Here is a 23,173-nt window from a genome sequence, read left to right on the forward strand (position 1 = left end):
TTCTACATGGTTACAAACGTAGGAAGAGAGAATCCACTTGCTCCATGATTGTAACAATGCACAGAACACACTTTTTACAGATTTATATTAATTGTACAAAAACAGGTTGGCTTTTTTAGCCATAATTTCACGTATATGGGAAACATCAACTGGGCTAGTTTTGCTGGAATGCAGGAGTTCAAATTCGGCCTCAGACACTAGCTGTGTGACCCTAGGCAAGTCACTTAACCTTGTTTGCCTCAGTTTTCTCATTTGTAAAATAAGTTGGGGAAGGAAATAGCGAATTATTAAGATGGTACAAAGAAAACCCCAAATGGAGTCATGAACAATGGGGCACGACTGAAAAAACTGAACAGACCAGTAAGGCTGGAGTCGAATTGCGAAGGGTTTTAAAAAGCAGAGGAATTCGTGGGTTTTTTTTTTTTGTTGTTGTTTGTTTTGTTTTTTGGTAAAGACAAGAGGGTGCTGTTGCAGTACTCTGCGCTGGAAAACGCCCTGGGCTGAGAAGACAGCCTGGCACAGCCCGCCTCGAGCTTTAAATGTTTCCTTTAGCCTTGCTGCTGGGTGCAGTTTACGTAGTCCGAGTTAGGGATTTTATTCTCTTCGGCTCTTCTCGGCAGTGATCGGCCCTAGTAACTGCAGACAAGTCCACACCTCCCACTTGCCCTGGGAAGGAGGAGAGTTCGGAGGTCACGTGGCCGGGCATCCAAGGGCCGTAGAATCCTTCGGTCTGGAGCCCCGTCAAAGACGAGGCTGAAGCTGGGAAGGCTCTTAAGGGCTCTGCTTCCCCTAGCCTGACCACTCCGTCCGATCCTCTTTGGCTTCCTCCTGCCCGGTAGCTCGCTCGAGGCCTACAAAGAACCGCACTGAAAAGCAGTCCTAAGAGAACTCCGGGACAAATAGCAGAAAAGAGGAAGCGGACGGAACACAGACGCGCATGCGCGACGTACTGCGTGTCGCGTGCGCGAAGTGCTGCGTGCCCCGAAGGGACCCCGGCCGTGGCTTGCGTCACTCCGCCGGCGCCCGCCCGGAAGCCTTCTCTGGTTCCGCTCCCGCTTTCCACTTGCCCGGGGCGGTGGAGGCCTCGGTGGTTTGTCCTTCCCCGAGGCTTTCATTGAGATTGGCTCACCCTGATGGAGGAAGCAGTGCGCGCGGCCGCTGCCCCGGACCCCAGCAGCTCCGGCTCCACGGTGAAGGAAGAGGGGGAGACTGCGACGGCCCCGGCGGCCTGTATGGGGATGTGAGAAGTCTCAGGTGATTCGGGCAGGGTCGGGTCCGGGGGCCCGGGCGGGGGAGGGGGTCAGGGGTCAGGGGTTTTCCGGCCCCGGCCCTGCTGGTTTCTCTTCTTTCTGCTTTTCTTCAGTCTGAACGGGGCTGGCTGCATTCCACCTGTAGCTTGTCCGGTGAAATGCAGGATCTTCTTTGGGGCATCAGCCCGCCTTCCTGCAAACCCCGGTCGGGAAAAACGAAAGTGTGTGCTTCATCGTGGGAAAGAAAAGGGTGCATGTATGTATGTACCATACATACATATATGTCAGTAAAGTTTGCCAACTAACATGTATGTATGCTTACGTGCCCTACGTGTATGTGTGCTATCAAACTCCATCATATACGTTAATTGTCAAATTAAATGTCTCATTTTTTATCTCATCTGCGATCATATATACTATATGCGCGTATATAAACAAAACTGTAACGTTTGCAAAGTGATTTTCATAAGTTACGTCATTTGATTCCCAACTTTGTGAGGTAGGTGTAATTATCCCCATCTTACAGGTGAAATCACTTGACTTACAAGTCGTGAGCCGTTACTGTGTGCTGGCCTTCGGCCAGGCCATGGGGATGTAACTAGCAAGAGTGAAACCATTCGCTCTCACTAGGTACTTACATTCTAATGGACGAGACAGGTACAAATAAAAATGTATGTGGAATAAATGTGAAACTAACAAGTACTTAAACACCGTAGTTAAAATTAAGGTAATTTGGGAGTGTGGGGCCAGTAGTTGAGGGGATCAGGAAAGGCTTCTTGAAGTAGATAATTGGACTCCGAGGTGAAAGTAAAGAGGAAGTGCTTTCTAGGGAACTGAAGCTAAGTGACTTTCTCGGGTCTTATTCAGGTCTTCTTGACCCCAAGTCCAGCACTCCACCCCCTGTAGACCGCTGTATTCAGAAATGTGCAGGGAGTAGTTGTGTGACATTTGACTCAAACCCTAATTCCTACTAGGAGTGGCATCCTAATAACAATATTATTAATAATAGCAGTTAACATTTTTATAGCACTTACTATGTCCCAGGCACTCTGCTTAGTGCTTAAGTTGAGATATTACAAAAAAAAAATTGAGTTTTAGGATTTAGTTTCTGAGAAGAATCATGGTATAGTGCATAGAAACTTGGCCTTGCAGTCAGGAGCGCCTGACTCTGACACATACTGGCTGTATGCGGCTCCTACTTTTAAAAATCTCTAGTATCTCAGTATTTTCCTAAAAGTAAGCTTTATACCCCCTTTCTGGCATTCTGGGCACTCCACAGGTATAATTTAAAGCACTTGAGAGCAGGGTTTGTTTCATTGTTTTTATTTTTATCCCAGTGCTTTGCATGGTGCTTGGGGGTCTATTGCTTGACACGAAATAGTCATTGCTTGGCACTTCCTTGTCCTTCCACCTTTACCTCATCTTCCCTTCTAAACACTGTAGGTTTTGGCTAAATATTATCACTCTTTATGTATATTATTATATGCATTGTATGTTATGCATGTTTTATAAACTACTTACCTCTCTCAGTTAACACAAGTTTTACAGTTGAAATTGGACCTCTGAGAAATTCAGTGACTTCCCTGTTGTCACACAGTTACGGATAAGTGGAAGAAACTGATCTTTTGATTCTAAGTCCCAATGTTGTTTTCATTACATTGTGTCTTATCCATAAGAAAAACATTCAGTATTTGTGTACATTTATATTTAGTCATAGGCCGTGTGATATGGGGGATAAAGATCTGGTCTCAGGTCAGAATGACCTGCCTCTGATAAGATACTGGCTATGTGATCCTGGGCAAATCACTTTGCATTGGTAGAAGCATTTTCTTATTAGGAATTCTCTCCACTAATAAAATCAAAGATCCAGTAAAAAAAAATTAGGAAATTTTAAGAAGTCCACAATTATTAAAATTAAAACAGTCCCCTTTACATTTTTCTGGTTTTACTATTTCATTTATCAAACTGCTGATAAATTGTGTTTTCTTCAGGCCAATTCCTATTTTTCTTGGAGGCTTTGGATGTAGGGAGCTTTGACTTTGTTATGTTCTTCAGAGTGTGTGTTTTGAACTTCCTTGTCACCATAGTAACTTTCTGTAGTCAGAATTTTTTTTCTGTGGTTTGCTCATTTTTCCAGTGTATCACTTGACTTTTAACTCTTTGTTAAAGTAGGGCTCTACTTCCAGGGTGGAGGGTGTACTGTCCCAAGCTTCAGGGGTTTTGTGCAGCTGTTTTCAGAGCTATTTCTGGGACCTGTAAGTTTTCAGTTCTTCCAAGGTGGTATGATCTAAGGCAGGGCTGTCCAACCTTAAGTTTTTATTGAAACAATAGGCAATATATTTTGATTTGCCGTTTTAGTGAGAGCTCTTTGGTAGCTCGGCTTCCTTTACTAAACATTTATGTAAATTTCTATGCTTGTAGGTGGGCTGCATAAATAGCACTGTGGGGCAGCATGAGCATTTTGGACAGCCTGATGTAAGGAGAGGTGTTTTCTACTCTCTTGGCCTGTGCTCTGGTCTGTGAGTGACCATAAGCATTCTTTTCTGCTCTGGAACTTTGAGGAGGGTCCCCACTCCACTGCTTCTGCAAGCTCTGCTATGCTAGTGTTCCTCCTCACCCTGGGACTGCCACCTAGGACTCTGACCAGGATTCAGGTATGGAGAAAGCAACAGAGTCTTGCCTCAGTGCTAGCAAAAAGACCCCTGTAATTTCCTTCTGACCAGTTTGTTCAACCCTCTTGCTGTCTGTGGGCTCAGATCTCTTGTCTGTGGACTTGGATCTCTAGAAGCAGCAGCTGCCACTGCTGCTGATTCAGTCACTCCCAAGACCTGTTCCTGGTTTGCTGTGGCTGAGACTGCTGGACTGCACTCCTTCCTCACCCTGATGCAGCAGACCTTTCTTGCCAATCTTCCAAGTTGTCTTGGGCTGGAAAATTGTTTCACTACATCTTTTTTGGGCTCTGCTGCTCTAGAATTTGTTTAGAGTCACGTTTTTAAAGGTATTTGGAGGGGTTTGGGAGAGAGCGTAGGTGAGTCCTTGCCTTTACTGTGTCGTCTTGACTCCATCTCCCCCAGACTGTTTAAATTTCTTTTCACTGGTCACAGTGACTGTCACTGACTAGCGGTGTGACATTTGGCTCAAACCTTAACTCCTAGTGCATTTGGGGGCTTCTAAACCAGCCACCTGCCTTATCACCACCCACCCAATCTGCCGCTGTACTCTTGACCAGAGACTGTGCCCTCACATTAATGCTTTCTTGTACAGAAATTTGAGAGAACAGTAGAAATATTTTAAAGTAAATTTTTTATTTACTGTTTGAATATGTTATTATTTAGAATACAGTAGTATTGACAGATCATGGTGGTAGGCACAACTGTCCAAGGTACGTTTCGTGATTTTCCAATGCCACTCCCCCCAACCCTTATTCCTTCATCTCCGCTAGGAGAAGTGAAGTTGACAAGGCTCCAGATGAAGGATCTTAACCTGCAACTCGGGGTCTTGGCTAAGGTGACACTTGACTGTTTGGCTGCTTATCAGCTTGGCCTGGTCTACATTGAATCTCTTAAACATAAAAAGTAACTCTGTAGTCTGTGTCGTGTGATTTGCCTTTTGAAGACAGGAAATTAGAGCAAAGCTGTTTTTAGGTGCATCAAAGAAGTTAATGATCTTAGATGTCATATGAGTTGAAATCCTATTTGCAAGCTCAATTATAATTAAACTATACATTAACTTAGCGCCTATAGACTTTATCACAATCGGAAACTTGAAATTTTATTGTTGCTCTCCTTTTCATTTAACACAGTTTTACCAAATTAGTCTGCTTATGTCTAATGCCAAATCAGTCTGTAATAAAAAATATTCGAGTTCACACTTTCAGGAGGGATACAGAAGTACAAAATAGAGACTCTGTGAGAGGCTTACAGTCTGACAAGACAGTTACTCATCTAATGTGAATCAGAATAATTAAATACTACATTGTGAGAGATTAAATACAGCAAAAGTTTCGCTGAGAGATCTTTGAAGGGGTGGAATTGTTGGAGGAGATAGAACTTAGGCTGAGCCTTGAAGGATGCAATGTTTTAAAATTATTATTGATATCTTTGATTTTCATATTACCTTCATTTCCAGGTATATCTTTCCCTTTTCTTTACCTAGAGAGTCATCCCTTATAACAGAGAGTAGGTGCTAGAGAAGAGCTAAAGGTGTGGGGAAGAGTAATTCTATTGCCTTCCCTCTGATAATTATTTCATACAGTTTATCCTGTATATAGCTTGTTTGCATATTGTCTCTCCCATTAGATTGTGAACTTCTCAACTACAGGGACTGTCTTTTGCATTTCTTTGTATCCTTAGTGCTTAGGATGGTGCCTGGCATAGTGCTTAATAAATGGTTATTGACTTACTAGTGGGGAATAGGGGAAGGAAACAAGCATTTATTAAATATCTATTATGTGCCAGACATTGTGCTAAGGGCTTTGCAAATATTTCCTCATTTTGTCCTCAGAACAATCTTGTGGGGTAGGTACTATTATTATCCCTATTTTATAGTTGAGGAAATAGAGGCAGAAAGAGGTTAAGTGCCTTGCCCAGGCTCACACAGCTAGTAAAGTGCCTAAGGCTGAATTTGAATTCAGGTCTTCCTGACTTCAGGCCAACTGCTCAATTCATGGTGTTGCCTAGTAAGAGCAAAGGTGCTGAGTTGAGAATGAATATCATTTTGTGGGGCATGTGAGAATACCTGCCTGATCCAGGTGAAAGATAGGAAGGATGAGCCCGGATTATGGAAGCATTGAAGGAAAAGCAGAAGAGTTTGGTAGCTGAGCTTTGAGCAGAGGCGTGATACAGTGAAAGTGATGTTTAGAAATATTGTTGGTCTGATAGCAATATAAAAGATTATTTATTGGTGAGAGAGACTAGAGGTAATAAAAATCCCTGACAGAATTTAAGCATCAGGAGTTAAGGGCCCAGATTAAGGTGGTGACATTAGAAAGGAAAGAGTTAACCCCAAAGACATTTTGAAGGAAGAAAAACAGGACTTTGTGACAAATTATATAGAAGGGATTTAGGAGGAGGAAGAATGAAAGGCGACACCAGGATTTCTAGCCTGAAGAAAGGACAGTGGTACACTTCTGCCCCAAATAAAGGAGATGAAAAGAGGAAGTAATAAATTGGATCTCAAACTACCAAGAAATTATTCAGACTACCAAAAATTATTTTATAGAGCTGGATAAAATAATAACAAAATTCATCTGAAAGAACAAAAGGTCCAGAATATCAAGGGAATTAATGAAAAGAAATGCTAGGGAAGGTGGCCTAGCCATACCAGATATTAGACTGTATTATAAAGCAGCAGTCCTCAAAACTATTTGGTACTGGCTAAGAAATAAAGTGCATCAATGGATTAGATTTATGGAGAGGAGAAGAATTTATGACCAAACAAGAGATAGCATTACAAAATGCAAAATGGATAATTTTGATTATGTTAAATTGAAAAGTTTTTGTATAAACAAAGCCATTGCAACAAAAATTAGGAGGGAAGCAGAAAATTGGGAGTTTTTACAACCAGTGTCTTTGATAAAGGCCTAATCTCTAAAATATACAGGGAACTGAGCCAAATTTATAGGAATACAAGTCATTCCCCAATTGAGAAATGGTCAAAGGATATGAACAGGCAGTTTTCAGAGGAAGAAATTAAAGATACCTATAGTCATATGAAAAAAAATGCTCTAAATCACTATTGATTAGAGAAATGTAAATCAAAATAACTCCTAGGTACCACATCTCTCCTGTCAGATTGGCTAACATGACAAAACAGGAAAATGATAAATGCTGGAGAGGATGTGGGAAAATTGGAACACTGTTACATTGCTGGTGGAGTTGTGAACTGATCCAGCCATTCTGGAGAGCAATTTGGAACTATGATCAAAGGACTATAAAAATGTTCATTCCCCTTGACCCAGCAATACCACTCCTAGGACTATATCCCAAAGAGATCACACAAGTGGAAAAAGGACCCGTGTGTACAAAAATATTTATAGCAGTTCTTTTTGCGGTAGCAAAGAATTCGAAATCAAGAGGATGACCATCAATTGGGGAATGGCTGAACAAATTGTGGTATATGAATGTAATGGAATACTTTTGTGTTATAAGAAATGAGGAGCAGACGGACTTCATTATAACCTGGAAAGACTTATATGGACAAAAAAAATAGGATCAGTTATTCTTCATACTTGGCATGAATTACTTGCTTTTATTAAGTTGCTGTTTGAAAAGTTGTATGTATCTTTTTCCTACAAAAGATAGTTAAAATTTTTATTATCATTCATTTTTCCAATCCATAATTACTGAAGAGTCAATTAGCAAGCATTTATTAAGCAATTCTCTGTGCCAGCTGTAAAACCTAATGAGGTAGGTACTCTGCTAGGCACTACAGATAGAATAGATATAGAAATAGAATAGAAATAAATAGAAAATAGAAATGGAAAAATAGAATAAATAGGAAAAAAAAAGCCAGGCTGTCCCTGCTCTCAAGAAGTTTACATTCTATCCAGGGAGATGACATTTGGATATATAATATATATAGAATACATACAGGGTATTCCAAAAGTCTTTGTGTACTTTTAAGCTTGAGACACCCTGTGCGGTGTAGTTTAGGCAGAAAGGCCACTAGCAGATGTGGGGCAGGGGATAGGGATTAGGAAGGGCTTCATGTAGAAGGGAATGTTTGAGCTAAGTCTTAAAGGAAGGGATTTTATGAGTCAGAGGTGAAGAGGGTTTGAATTCTAAGAATAGGGAATGAAAGGCATGGAGAGGGAGTGCCATGTGTGAGGGACAAGAAGACAAGTCTAACTAGACCCTAGACTCCAAGAAGGGGAAGTAGTTGTGAAGTATTTTTATTTTATCATAAAGCAGAAGTTTTTGACCTGGGGTCTCTGCCTGCTACAGCTATGTTTTGATAACTATGTTTCCATAATATAATTCTTTTTTTTTTTTGTAATCCTATATATTTTATGTGTTTACAGTCATTATAGTAAGAAGATCCATAGGCTTCCTTGTAATACTAAAGGTATCCATAAGAACCCTTGCCCTAGGAGCACTTGAAAGCCATCGGAGTTTATTGAGTAGCAGAGACCTGTATACTTAAAGAACAGCACTTTTGCAGCCTGTGAAGTGGAGAGGACTTGGAGCTGGGAGAACAGTTAGGAGGTTTTTGTGGTAGTTTAGGTGAGAGGTAACAAGGACCTAAATTGAGGTGGTACCTGAATGGGAATCGATGGATATGAGAGATGTTGTGGAGGTAGAAACAGGGAAATCAGGCAACTGATTAGAGATGTGGGGGTGAGGGAGAGTGAGGAAGAGTTGGGTTAAAGCCAAAGTTGTAAATCTGGTGGAAGACGAGGAAGATGGTGATACTGTCAGCAGAAATAGAGAGGTTTGGAAGATGATTTAGGGAGAAAGATAATGATTTCTGTCTTGGATATGTTTAGCTTGACATGTCTATGAGATACTTAGTTTGAAACATTCTATAGACAATTTGTGATGCAGTTCTGGTGCTCTGGAGAGAAACCAGAATTGGATATATAGATTTGGGAGTCATCTCTATGGGGTGGGTAGGTGGCTCAGAGTCCTGGAGTCGGGAAGGCTTGAGTTCAGATTTAGCTTCAGACATTTAAAAGCTGTGAGACCTTGGGCAAATCACTTAACCTGTTTGCCTCACTTTCCTCATCTGTAAAATGGGGTTATAATAGCACTTAGCTCAGAGTCTTTGTGAGGATCAAATGAGATAATTATTATAAAGTACTATAGTATGTGCTGTAATTGTTAGTATTATATGTTTTATATATACATTGTTATTAATGAAGTCATGAGTCATGAAAGGGAAAAAAGCAGTTAAATGCCTAGTCTGTCGAGTGCTATGCAAAATGTTAGATGTATGAAAAGAGAACATGAGAAAGTCTGCTTTCAAGGAACTTTCAGTTGCAGGTAAGATAGAAGGACCCAGAAATGGTGCATTAGTGGGTGAAATAACAGTGCCAAGAGATCTGGCAGGCATAACAAGGCAGTCGGTTAGGCCTAGAAGACTTTAGGATGCTGCAGTGGGACATCTGTTAAGGTCTGGTGGTCCTCCATCTCACTTGGAGGCTTAAAGTTATTCCTATACCTTTACCACATGAGGCTGGGCAGCTGGAATTCCTCTGGGGAAGAGTGCTTAAGGGTTCCTCTTCTGAGTTCTTCTTGGACAGATAGAGATGAAAGGCCCTATGTTACAGAGGAAGAGAAAATAAGAGAATAGGCCCCTGACAGCTTTGGGGTATGCTCACAGTTAGATGTGATACAGATGATATATATGCTTGTCCTTCATTCTTGAAGAGGACCAAAATGGCATCACTATGTTAGAGTCAAGGTACGATGTGTACAACTGTGACTGATCAGACCACTTCGAGCTCAGAAGGCTCTACCACAGGTCAGGCACAAATAGTCCATGTGGACATTTGGGGTAGATTCTCTAAATTTGTGCATCTCATGTTTCTTTTGAGCTATTTGGGTTCTATTTTGCTCACAGAGCACAGCACCTTCTCTGATGTGGGCACTCCATGCTGAGTGGTCCTGTGCCAGTGTCTCCCATGTCAATCAATTCCAGTTCTTAAGAGAGACCTTGAGAGTGTCCTTGTATCGCTTCTTCTGACCACCATGTGAGTGTTTGTCCTGTGTGATTTCTCCATAAAATAGTCTTTTTGGCAATAAATATTTTGCATTTGAACAATGTGGCCAGCCCATTGGAGTTTCACTCTATGAAGTAGAGTTTGAATGCTTAAGGACCTCAAGGTACCTTATCCTGCCAGGTGATCTTCAGTATCTTCCTAAGACAATTCAAATGGAAGAGATTCAGTTTCCTGGCATGGCGCTGGTACACTGTCCAGGTTTCACAGGCATAGAACAATGAGGTCAGCACAGTGGCTCTGTAGACCCTCAGTTTGGTAATTGGTCTAATACCTCTTCTCTCCCATACTTTCCTTTGGACTCTCCCAAACACTGACCTCGTTCTGGAATTGCATGTGTCAACCTCGTTATCAGTGTGTACATCCCTGGAAAATACACTACCAAGGTAAATGAACTCATCCACAGCATTCAAAACTTCTCCATTTGCTGTAACTGATGGTTCCACATATGGACGATGTGGTTCTGACTGGTGGAAAACCTTTGTTTTGTTGGTGTTAATTGTTAGGCCAAAATTAGCACAAGCAGCAGAGAATCGATCCATAGTTTGTTGCATCCCAGCTTCAGAGGCTGCTCTGAATGCACAGTCATCTGCAAACAGAAAATCATGCGCCAGCACTCCCTCCACTATGGTCTTGGCTTGTAGCCTTTTCGGGTTGAAGAATTTACCATCAGTGTTGACTTTGATGTCATGTTTGACAACATGGGTGAAAACAGCACAGCATTGTTTCACTCCGTTGGTGACGGGGAAAGTGAGAGAGTATCGTCCATTATCTACAACCTGGACAAGCATGCCATCGTGAACTTGATTTACAATGTTGATGAACTACTCAAGGCAATCAGATTTTGACATAACTTTCCATAAGCCCTCATCACTAACAGTATCAAAGGCCTTGGTCACATCTATAAATGTTGCATACAAACCTCTCTTCTGCTCTCGGCATTTTTCCTGGAGGTTGTCAGGTAGCAAACATTGACCATCCCTTGGCCCTTTCTGAAGCCGCACTAGCTCTCAGGTGAGCTATCTTCCAGGTGAAGGATCAACCTATTAAGGACGACACTGGCAAGAATCTTGCTAGCAGTGACTAAGAGAGAGACCCCCTGTGATTGTTACAGGGTAATCTATTTCCTTTACCTTTATAGAGATGGACAATAGAAGCATCCTTGAACTCCTGGGGGATAACCTCCTCTTGCCATAGAACCCTGGAAAATTTCAGCCAGCTTTTTTATGAGCAGTGGAACACCGCCCCTTCCCCCTCCTCCCCGCCCCAACACCTTGTAAATTTCATCAGTAGATTATCTTGTGAACTTAAACATAATAAAGGAAATCATATTTTCTAAAGTAGGGATTCTTAACATTTTTTAATGTCGTTAGTCCGCTTTGGTGGTTTGGTGAAACCTATGCATCCCTTTTCAGACTTACTGTTTTTTAAATGTATGCAATAAAATTCACAATATTACGAAGGAAACCAACTATACATTTACATAGAATTATCAAAGTTTATAGATCCCAGGTTAAAAACCCCAGATCTTTTCATTAAAAGAATGAGAATGTAGGATAACATTTCCATTATGTTATTGTTTAGTATATTGTCTCTAAGAACTTAGTGACTTAGTGGAAAGAACATTGGAGTTGGAATCAGAAAGCCTGGGTTCAAATCCTAACATTGACACCTCTTAGCTATGTGACTGTGACAAGTCATCTTAACTTCACGAAGTCTTCAGTTCCTCATATGTGAAAGAGAGGTAAATGATACTTTAATTGTTTACCTGGCAGGGCTTTTAAGAGGATCAAATGAAATAAGATCAGTGAAACGGTTCACACAGTGTAAAGCATTGCCTAAAATGACAGCCCTGTACATATACTAAGCTTCAACCAACAGAAAGGATAAACAATTCATTTTTAGTCTTACAGAATTACTGTAGCTTCATGAATGATATTTTGAGTATATTACACATGTTAATCTCATTTATAAATCATGCCTGGTTTATTATTGCACTGTGGGCCGCGGGCCGCATTTTGGACAGCTCTGTTCTAGATAATATAACATACCTATTAACCAAAAACCACAAAATCTAATCTAGATTTTTTTCCTAGGGTTTTATGGTTGCAGAATGATTAAAAGTTAGGTACGAATCTTTTTTGGGTAGATTTGATAGATTTCTGTAAACTGAAAGAATGTAGCTTCTGCTTTTTAACTCTTATCAGTATAACAGCTGTCAGACTGCAGGTAACTCTCTTCCTCTAAGACCATGGTTAGAAATTCCTTTATCCCTGGCTGAGCTGTCATGGGGTTACTCTGAACTCCTTTTTGAGAAGGGGGAAAAGGAAGTATAATGTTCTGAAGTTACATATTCTTCCATTGCTTCTTTTCAGGAGCAGCTTTCATGCCTCTTTCACTTGGGCAAAGAACACTCTTAATTCCCAGTCAGTATTTATTTTCTGGTCCAGGTAGATCTAGATTTACTATTGCTTCACCATTTCCCTTGCTTCTCCAAATAAGATAACATGTAAGGGAAAATGTAGGACAGTAGTTATGGAAGATGTAAATATATAATGCCATTTCTCCCTCTCTGGCTCTTTCTAATTTAATGGAAATAAATATTTCTTGAATTTAGTGATGGATGGCTGTTCTGTTTTTAGAAGCTTGACATGACATCAGGATGACTTGTATTAGTTTGTTTAATTTTAAAATATAATGTTGTCTGTGTTTTCTTGAAAATGCCTGTTGCTTCTATGTTCAGAGGAAATGTCTTAAAACATTTCGTTTCTACAAACATATTTTGGATATACTTCGTGTATAAACAAATATTTTTCAGGGGGAGTGTTGTGTAAAATTAGTTATTTTAAAATAGGGCTAGCTCAGGATAAGTATAGCAGTTATAGCAAAGAAGATAAATTCTAAAACATTTTGTTAAGAACTATACTGCTCTAGTAAGAGTAAGAAAGTTTGTATTAGATCTGGATCGTTGTGTTTTCTGTAAGGTTGGTTATGATATAGAAATCATTAAGTGTTGGGTAACTAATGTTTAATGTGCCAGAAAAGAGAAAGTATGTATCTGGAAGTCTTGAGGCAAAGGGAATAATGTATTATGTATTTTAATCAAAGTGTGATCAGTCTGCCAACAAGTATCAATTATTTATATCAAGTCTGCTCCTTAGGGAAAGAAAAGTAGGAAGGCACTGTTTGCCTGAAGTTGAGAGAGAAGTTGGAGGTAAGAAAAGGTACAAAAATTAAAGGCACAGGATTCACAAGAAAAAACTTGAGGTTTCACAGTTTTGTCAAGAGTTGTCCCTGTTCATTGGGCAGCAGCAGACTTGAGGCGGGAGTGATTGTTGACTTATTGTTATTCACTATTGAATTGGGGGATTTAGAGAAAGCTTTGGAAGCTTGGAGAGTTATCATTTGAACTAATCCTTGAAGTATGAGTAGCATTTCAGCAGATACATGCACATAAATGTACGTGCACATGCATTCCTGGTGTGTGGTATAGTGTAAGAAACATAGTATAATGGAAAGCATTTGGAATATTTGAACACTTCAAATCACCTTTTGGCTTTAGCACCTGATATGTTGGGGTTGCTCGGAAGAAAATGAAAAAATAGATCAGTGGGACATAGGGATTCAAAGGTTAAATCCAAATACATGTATGTTTAGTTTACGATTAAATGTGGTGAAATTAAACAATGGGGAAAAGAGTTGTCGTATAATAAATGCTCTCAGAAAAATTGGATTTTAACGTAGAGGAAAATGAACCATATAGGGTATCTGTAAAGTCTGTGTGCAATTTAAAATAGTTGTAACTTTGTAACTATATGTGATAGAATCTGTAAAAAGCAAAAGAAAGAAGAAACATGTAATTTTTTTTATTGTTCTTGTTAATTTTCAACATGTCCACCATCGTTACTAATATAAAGGGTAATATAATTCTGCAGTTTGTGGAAAACATTTTCAAGCTGATTGTCAGTAATGCCAGCAATCACATCAGTTATTCTAGCTTGCCAAGTCTTCTTTAGATTGAGGTTTGGTTGAATAAACATTAGTTTTCACATGTCCCCATAAAAAGGAATCCAGTGGAGTCAAATCTGGCAAACGTGAAGGCCAAGAAAATGGCAGACTTTGGACAGAAGTGGTAGATTTTAGTTTAGCCAACCAAAGAACACAGTTTACCTTCTCTTCTAGTGAAGCCATGGGTCAACAGTAATCCTGAAAAATAAGTAATTTTTAAGTTGAATTTCTAAAAATAAAAATAAAATAAAATTTCTAAAGACAAAAATAAACTAGCTACATCAAGCTTTCTAATCCTTGTTACAGATTTTTTTTATTACATATAGTTACAAAGTTACAACTATTTTAAATTGCACACAGACTTTATGGACACCCTGTATATAGCAGTAAACTACCTGAAGGTTAATTAGTTTCAAATTCTTTTCGAATGAGCTGTGAGGAAAGGTCCAGACCTATGATTTCATTGGTTTAGGGCAGTGGTATCAAACTCAGAAACAAGGGTCACTAATCTGAACATAAGGATCCCTGCCAGCTGCACATTAGTTTTAAAATGTAATTTTTATTGTATTGTGTTGTGTTTTATTGTATTTTTATTTATTTTGTTAAATATTTCCCAAGTACATTTTAATCTGGTTCAGGCTATTGCAGGGCCTGTGTGCTGCATATTTGACACCTCTGGTGTAGGGAACTCTGGTGAGGAAAGTCCCTTTAACAATACAATTCAGCAACAGGTCATTTTTAGTGTTAGGGAATTGCCTAGGCAATGAGAAGTTTTAAATAGTTTCGAAAATTCATAAAATTTAGAAAAAAAAAGTGCAATAGCATATTTATCACAGATATACAGGGGACATCCTGACTATGAAAGTACAGATAAAACCTGCCTAAATGTTATTAAGGAGTTTGCAGGAGACATGACATTAGGTGAAAGGAATATGGAGGGCAAATAGTTCCACTGCTCTTATGAGTAATCATAGCAATAATATCAATATTGAGGAACTGGCGTTTGGTTTATGTTATTCCGTCCCTGTAACAGAAGAAATGGTGTGGAACATGGTTTGGCATTTTGATAATAAAAATTTTAAATTGCACAGTGAATAGTAGTAAGGTTAAAATAAAAAGAAAGAAACCATGGGTAAAATCGTGGTACTCATTATAAAAAATTTCAAGATTTTCAAGGGATAAATATCAAGTTTATATGGACAGTATTAGTTTCCACTGGCCAGGCAAATGAAATATAACAGAAAGTTTACAAATAGTAAAACACTTAAAAAAGATTCAACTTCACTAATAAATAAAAATTATAACTGTGAGGTAACTCACACCAATTAAATTATCGAATATAAATAAAAATAAGACAACTTTGCAACTCTAGGAAAAAACAGGTACATTTAAACCTCATTGATGGCAATACGTTTTGGTGCCGTTTTTTTAATACTTCAATTTCACAGTGCACCCAAGAGTTGGTCATTAATCCTCACCATACCAAATATGACCTATTGAAATAAAGAGGGGGAAAAAGACTTTCCTATTCAAAGAACTTTAAGGCTGTGCCATATTTAAAAGTTGGCAACAACCCAAATGCCTAGTAACTAGGGAATGACTAAGAAGCATATGATATGTTGATATAAGTATGATTTTACTTTTGTTATAAAGATTGACAGATATGAAGACTACTCAGAATATGGAAACGCTTATGTGAAATAGTGCAAAGTGGAAAAAATAGGACTCTGAGTACTATGTAGCTATTCAGTATGTAGAAATCATTGTGTAAAAATATTGTAAATTGCTGTTTATTTCTACCAGTTTTTTTTATTGTAGTAGTACTGTGAACAAAAAATGATAGCGTTAGAGAAGGCGAATGGGTTTGTTGATTATCATAGCCTTTATTAAACAGTGGAAGAGAGGGTCACCTGATGAACCAATAAAGATGAGAGGAGATGTGTAGTGGTCTCCAAGTGCTTCTGGAACAGGGACAGAAATATGTGTTAGAACTGAAAGCCTCAAGAATTATCAGAAAGCTGGATGGCAATTTCCGTAAACAACTATGTGCCCCATAAGGGAATGAAAATGAAAACTGAACTTTCCACGAACCTGTCTTCCTCCATTCCCACTCTTACAGTTTTTCTAGCACAGCTGTTAGTAACCTGTAGACATGTAGAAGTCTTACCCTCTTACTTTCTATACCTCCTTCCTTTTGGTACTCATGGGTGGTACCCTCTGTTGAGCTGGCAGGGGACTTAAGAGGTCATTTAGGTCAATCTTCTTATTTTACAGATGAGAAAAACTGAGGCCCTGAGAGGTTATGGGACTTGCCTGTGATCATTTGGTGGCAGAGCTGGGGTTTGAAAAGGTTCTTTCTAAAACCAGTGCTCTTTCCATTGTACCAAACTGTCTTAACACTACCCTTCCTCTTTGTGAATTGTTTAAGCCAGTAGCAAAGCAGTCTGGATAAAGTTATTTATACTGAGGTGTGACTATAGATTTATTAATTCCAGAAGGTACTTCCATTTTAAAAGAAGAGTTTGTTATTCCAGATGCATCTTTAATTGTAGAATGTTCTGGGTCTTTCTGAATGGTTTCTTTTAGAATTGCCCCCATGCTAGAACATGGGGAACTACAGTTTGGCACCATTTCTGAAAGCTCTCCCGGACCTGATGGCATCTTTGTCCCAAACACAGAGATTTTATCAGACTTCTGTGACCTCGGACAAGTCATCTTCCCTCTCTGGGCCTCACTTTCCTGTTTGTTGCCTTGCTACTTTGATTTTACTCTGCCACTTCATATTTCATTGGTATTCATTCTCACTACAAATGAATTCTCCAGTTCCAGCAGTAATCCTTGTATTTCCATTTCCATTTTGAGGTTTCACCTCTTCTCCAAGTTTGAAGAGCATTTATAATCAGTATTTAACATTGTATTCAAGTATTTCCTGAATTCAACTGTACCTGATAAAGAATCCTCACTGTAAAATATTAGGCAAGTAGTGGTCATTCAGTTCCTTCCTGCTTGAAGACCTTAGATCTTCCTGTGCCTGAAGGGAAATATGTACTGCAGCAGCATGTCCTTATTAGTTTAGATGTATAAAATGACTCAGTTTACAGGACTTGAGTTAATATTTATTCATCGTGTTATTTCTTTCTTTAAAAAGGATTCTACTTTATTGGATCAAGAACATTGTTATTTAACTATTCAGATCCCTTACAATTTTCTCTTGCCGTAATAGCATTAGTTAAACATTGCCCACAAAAACTTTATCTAACTATTGCTGTAGATGCTCATTAAATCCCTTTTTTGTGGGCTAAGTTTCTATTCCCAGTGAGCTTGTTTTCATTTTTCTCATTAAAAGAAGCTATTTAATATTACAAAAATGAAGAAAAGTGGAGCGTGGTGGCTGTTGCCTGTAATCTGTGGGTCTGGGAGTCTTTTAAAATCAGGGGTTCTGAGCTGCGGTGGACTAAAACTGATTGGTTAACCGCACTGTCTGGCACCAAAATGGGTGAGCCCCTGGGAAAAGGGGCCCATTAGGCTGTGGCTGCCTAAGGAGAGGCAAGCTGGCCTAGGCTAGAAAAACTGAGCATGGCTAACTGTTCTGTGCTGATCATTACTGGGCTAATAAGCCTGGGTGAGATAGGAAGCTGTAGTCTCCAGAAAAAAAGAAAAGACCTTTCCTTTAGGATAAAAGAGAGAGTGTAGAATTTCTATTGTTGAATACTTTTTAAGAATCGTATTTGTGGCTTGGCTATGTTTCTAATAATTTGTTTTTAAAAAAAAATTCTTTTTTACGGTTTTTGTGTTTAGATTTGAAGATTGTGTCACCTGGCCTTTAGTACCAGCAGTTTCTCTGTTCTGTGATCAATGTGACTCACCTGAACACTTCAGTAGTTAACGAGATGAGCCGGGATCGTGGAAAATATGACTTTTATATTGGTCTGGGATTGGCTATGAGCTCCAGCATATTCATTGGAGGAAGCTTCATTTTAAAAAAGAAGGGTCTCTTACGGCTAGCCAGAAAAGGCTCCATGAGAGCAGGTAGGTTACGTGTGTCTTTTATTCCTTCTATAAAGATTCATTCTTGATAAAATTATCTTGTAGGGTAGTAGGCTATTTATATTTAGTTTGCTCATCTCCCTCCCCCCAATTAGGAATAGAGTTCTATATTGCTAACAGAATGAGAGGAATCAGTGTTGTAATGAAACAAATCCCCCCCGCCCCAAAATGCATTGTCCTTAGGCCCAAAGATATTATCTCTTCATGCAGCTGCTTGCTTGTCATCTTCACTTTCCCTTCTTTGTAAATTATGATGTTCCTAAGTATATGAGACCAAAGAAGGAATTAATGTCTTTATTGACAAAGCTCTGCTAATCCCCTCCTAGTAGCAGTAGTGTGATAGCAAGATAGGCACAGAATTTTCATTGACATCTGCCTTATTCATATACCTTTCTTTTTTTTAAGCATTGCATAATTGTTACAGCCATTGTGGTATATCAGGGGGTTAAATCAGAAATTTTCAATTATAAGACACTTGATAACATACCATTTGTAGGCAGGTGGGAGGGTAGGTAGATGTAGCCAAATAACACGGTAAGGAGTTCTCTAGACTAGGCCAGGAATTTGTGTTTGACTCTGTGCTACTAGTTCATTTTTTAAATCAGTGGCTTGAATAAAGGGATAGGTGGTTTATTTATCAAGTCTGCAGATGATCTGAAAGGGATAGTTAAGTCAGAATCCAAAAAATATTGATAAGCTGTTGAACTGGATGAATCTAAAAAGATGAAATGCATTAGGGAAAAATGGAGAGTCTTATACTTGAATGTAAAATTTAACTTTATCAGTACAAGGAAGCAAAGTTAAGAAGCAATTTTTCGGAGGAGCAGGGCAGGGAGAAAGATCTAGGGATTTGGTGGACTGCAAATCAATGAGTCACCAATATAATACAGTAGCCGAAAGCGTTAATGCAAACTTGATTTCATTAAAAGAGTCATAGTTCTAAGAATAAGGAATTGATAGCCCTCCTGAACTCTGCCCTCTCTGGAATATTGTATTTTGTTTTAGACACTACTGTGTAGGAATGACATTGATAAATTGGAGAGCATGCAGTGGAGGTCACCCGGGAATGGTGACGGGCTGGAGAGTTGGTATAAGTTGCAGAGGCCAATTTAGGCTTGATTTCAGGGAAAACTTCCAAACAAGTAGAACTGTTCGGAAATGGGATAGGCTGCCTCAAGAGGTGCTAGGTTCTACTTCCTTGGAGGCCTTGAAACAGAGCTAATATGTTGTTATGGAGAATCCTTTTGGGTAAGTGTTGATTGGATTAGATGGCAACTGATGTTCCTTCCAGTTTTCAAAATCTGTTACTCTGTCAGATTTCCTTACAGATTTGGGTTGTACAAAACTTGACCTATAATCATATTCTCTAAGTGTAGCGAAGGTGAGATTTTGTGGAAAAATAGGGGAAAAGAACAAAAATGTCAAAGATCACGAGAATTGTGATGATAAAAGTGAACAAATGATTTTTATTTGAATTGAGAGAAATCTTTTAAAAGGTTTTCATGATGAATACATTTAATATAGACTTTTTGCTGTGAATATTTCTATTTCAGTTTTCTGGGAAACCTCATTTTAGAGGCATACTTTGATCCAGTGTGATAAACACTGCCATATACCCTCATTGTTCTTTTTTAATATTTCATACTTATGCATATGTTTGCACTGTAAACTTGACAATTTTTTTGCATGTTTGTGAAAGAATATTTTGAAGATACGATTCTCCTTAGTTATTGAACACCTTCCCTCATATTCCCCTTATAATTTTATATATCCTGATTGATTGTGGTTAGAATGTGATGATCTTCCTGAGATCTGAAAAATACTTTTTCTTCATTTCCAGGACAAGGTGGCCATGCATATCTTAAAGAGTGGTTATGGTGGGCTGGACTTCTATCAAGTATGTATTAAATAAAATGACCAGGAAATACTACATTTCTATCTTCAAACGTTTTTTACACCACACCTGGATTATTAGTACAAATTTGAAAGCAGTTTTATGTAAAAAATTATAATTTTGCATTTGCTTCAGAATTATACGTTTTAAGGTTACTGTTATTTTAAATATTTTCTTTTACCCATCCATACCTAGTAGATTATTGTTGTTAACATCCTTCTCCTCCCTCATTATAAGGACAGGTGTTCTTTGAGAGTAATTCCTTTGAAAATTTGATAGCACTGTTATTTGTTGTTAAAATATTAGCAGCAGCATTGGTTGACTCAGAAAAATATACTGCCATTTATTTTAAGTGGTGGTATATTTTTCTGAACCATCCAGTGCTTATTATTATTATATTTTTGTAACAACAATGTTGCTAGCAGCTGTTGTGGGGGTGAAAGACCAATAATACCAGCACACTGGAGGGCTGCTAGGACAGGTTCTTTGATCTGCTTTTCTAAGGAAAGCAACTTTAAGGGTTTACAATCTCACTTTAATCAAACATACATGTATCATTCACTTAGTTCAGGGGAAAAAGTCATCACCCTGGACTTCAGAGAAAAAAGCAAACAAATTACAAGCAGAAATTATATAAACAGAGCAAATAAACACAAATCAACAGACAGGGCTTTTAGCTGACCAAGACATTACATACCTAGTTACCAGAGAGAGAGAGAGAAGCACCAACATCTGGGTTTTCAAAGCCGAGGGGGTTCCTTAATGGCTGCCCAGAGTCTCCACACCAACCCTTTTCTAATGAATGAGCCCCAAACAAAATGCTAAACTAAGAGTACATATACACTTCTTCAGGGTCAGAGAGGTTCATACCTCTTGTGACCTAATTGGCAAAAGGGTGGGCCTTCCTACAAACAAAGGCAAGACTCACTCAAAGGCACTTGATTGCCTTGGTGCTGAGAAGCACTCCAAAAGAAAAAACAATAAAAAGTCCCAATTTGCTTGCCCTTACAATTCTAAAAACAAAAAATAATCTGAATTTCATTAGGCCATTTTAAAGAAGAAATCAAAAAGAGAAATCTTTTTTCCAGTGATTCTTTATCACAAATTGAAATAGGTAATAGTTTTCAGGCTTATTTTAATTATTTTTAAGGGGCATTCAAAGAATGGTGATTCTGAATGCTGAAGACATTTGGCATTTAAATTGTAATTTTTATTGCCCCAAGTTGGAACCAAAAGAAACCTTGAAATAATTTTTTTTTGGGGGGGTGGGGAGACAGACTTCAAAACAAACACTCTCCTTCCTTCAAATTATACCTTTCCTTGTAACCCTTCCACTCCCTCCCCCCAAAAAACACTCAAACGTAATAAAAAACACCCAATACAGAGACTATAGATGATGATATAAAACATTAAAATGTGAAAAGTAGTTACTTTTTTAAGCTGCTGCTTTTAAAAAAAATTCCAATTGAGTATACTACGCTATGCTACAGAGGTGTCAGACTTACTGGCCTGAAACTTCCTGGGAAGTATTTAACAAAATAAATAAAAATACAATAGAGATAATGTTAATTTGTAGTTTTTTAAAGTTTATGTATGGTCTTTTTTATCCAGTTCAATTTTGGTTTGACACCACTAATATATACTATTGTCCTTTGGTTAGGACTAGTCAGATTTTCTTTCATTTCATTTTCTGTGTTTCAGAAAAAGTTTATTGTGCCTTAGCTGGTTTGCACTGTTTGTATTTGTTTCACTGTAGGAACTCTATAATTAAAGTGTCTAACTATTACTTTTTGCACCCTAAATTTAGGCATTAACTTTACATTCTCTCTATATTATTTCAATTAAGCCCTTTGGTTTTATATTGCTTTCTATAGTGGTTCAGTGTATTGTCCCAGAAAGTTTTCTTTAACAAGGTAGAAAGAACCACCCAAAATTAAATCAGGAAAATATTCAGAATACCTAAGTAGATGAAATAATCCATACATAATATTGCAATAAAGTTTAAGTGGTTACTTGTATTAATACCACACGCAAATACAGGATTTTAAAAAATTTGCAATTTTGATCTATAACAATGAAATTGACATTTAACTTTTTTTTTAAAAAATTCATCCCACAGTGGGAGCTGGTGAGGTGGCCAACTTTGCTGCTTATGCATTTGCACCAGCCACATTAGTGACTCCATTAGGAGCTCTTAGTGTTCTTGTAAGGTAAGGAAGTTGTTTTTTGCTTGGCAAAAATAGAAATTTCACATGTAAAATTTGTAGTAGTACTTTCAAACTCCATTTTATTTAATATTACTTGGTTTTGCTTATGAATCTTCTGTTTATTAAGTAACAGTTGGGCTTTGTATGTTACTGTTAGATCACTAATATTAAGTTAAAAAGTCTTTTTATAAGCAGAAATCATTTTAAGCCCAGTGGAAATCAGTACTTAGTGATTTTTAGTTTTACACGGAGAGCTTGTATAGATTCTAGAATCGCGAAAGTAGAAGACTTGCACAGATTATTCATTTAATTCAGTTATTAATTCAGTTAATTAAAAAAACCATTTTTACTTGTCACAAAGTTAAATAATTCTCTGGAAATATTCTTGACAAGTAGCATTTTGTTTGGCATGAGATCTAAAATAATGGTGTAGTTATTCATTATTTTTTATTAGTTCTCAGATTTTTCTCCCCTACTGTTTGGATGGGTATTTGTTTCACATATGCTATAAGGCTAGGAAAGGGAAAGATAAACTAATAATTTTTAATATCTGGGATGATTTTTTTTTCTTTATAGTGCCATCCTTTCGTCATACTTTCTAAATGAAAGACTTAATCTTCATGGAAAAATTGGATGTTTATTAAGTATTTTAGGGTCTACTGTTATGGTAATTCATGCTCCAAAAGAGGAGGAGATAGAGACTTTAAATGAGATGTCTCATAAGCTGGGTGATCCAGGTAAGAAAAAGATCATATAAAATAGTCTCCTTTTTGCATTATTTTTCAAGTTATCCATTTCAAATATGGGCTTCACCTTGTGAGCAAATTCCATGAGATTTCTCACATGTTGCTACTCACTGTGGCAGTTGCCTCCTGTGCTCCTAAATATCTCAGAGTGTCCTTTGAGCATAAGTCAACTGATTTACATTTTTATTGTCATTTTTATGAAGCTGGTTATATTTAATATTTGTGTATTAATTGCTCCCTCTTTGCTATTTTCTGTCTTTATGGTTGTATTGGCATATATTCTGTTACTATGGAGAATGTGT

The 23,173-nt window shown here is 38.1% G+C and overlaps 1 protein-coding gene across 1 annotated transcript in view; it reads left to right on the forward strand.

Moving 5' to 3' along the window:
* Nucleotides 1-1,005: 1,005 nt before the first annotated feature.
* The window catches only part of NIPA2 (NIPA magnesium transporter 2), a 28,047-nt gene continuing 5,879 nt past the window's right edge, over nucleotides 1,006-23,173 (forward strand). The window contains exons 1-5 of the mRNA XM_036744851.1: nucleotides 1,006-1,254; nucleotides 17,776-18,006; nucleotides 19,865-19,921; nucleotides 22,038-22,128; nucleotides 22,702-22,862. Coding sequence (XP_036600746.1) covers nucleotides 17,868-18,006; nucleotides 19,865-19,921; nucleotides 22,038-22,128; nucleotides 22,702-22,862 — 448 coding nt within the window. The 5' untranslated portion in view covers nucleotides 1,006-1,254; nucleotides 17,776-17,867. The remainder of the gene's footprint in view (nucleotides 1,255-17,775; nucleotides 18,007-19,864; nucleotides 19,922-22,037; nucleotides 22,129-22,701; nucleotides 22,863-23,173) is intronic.

The sequence above is a fragment of the Trichosurus vulpecula genome, chromosome 2 (genome assembly GCF_011100635.1).
Source record: "Trichosurus vulpecula isolate mTriVul1 chromosome 2, mTriVul1.pri, whole genome shotgun sequence".
Lineage (NCBI taxonomy): Eukaryota > Metazoa > Chordata > Mammalia > Diprotodontia > Phalangeridae > Trichosurus > Trichosurus vulpecula.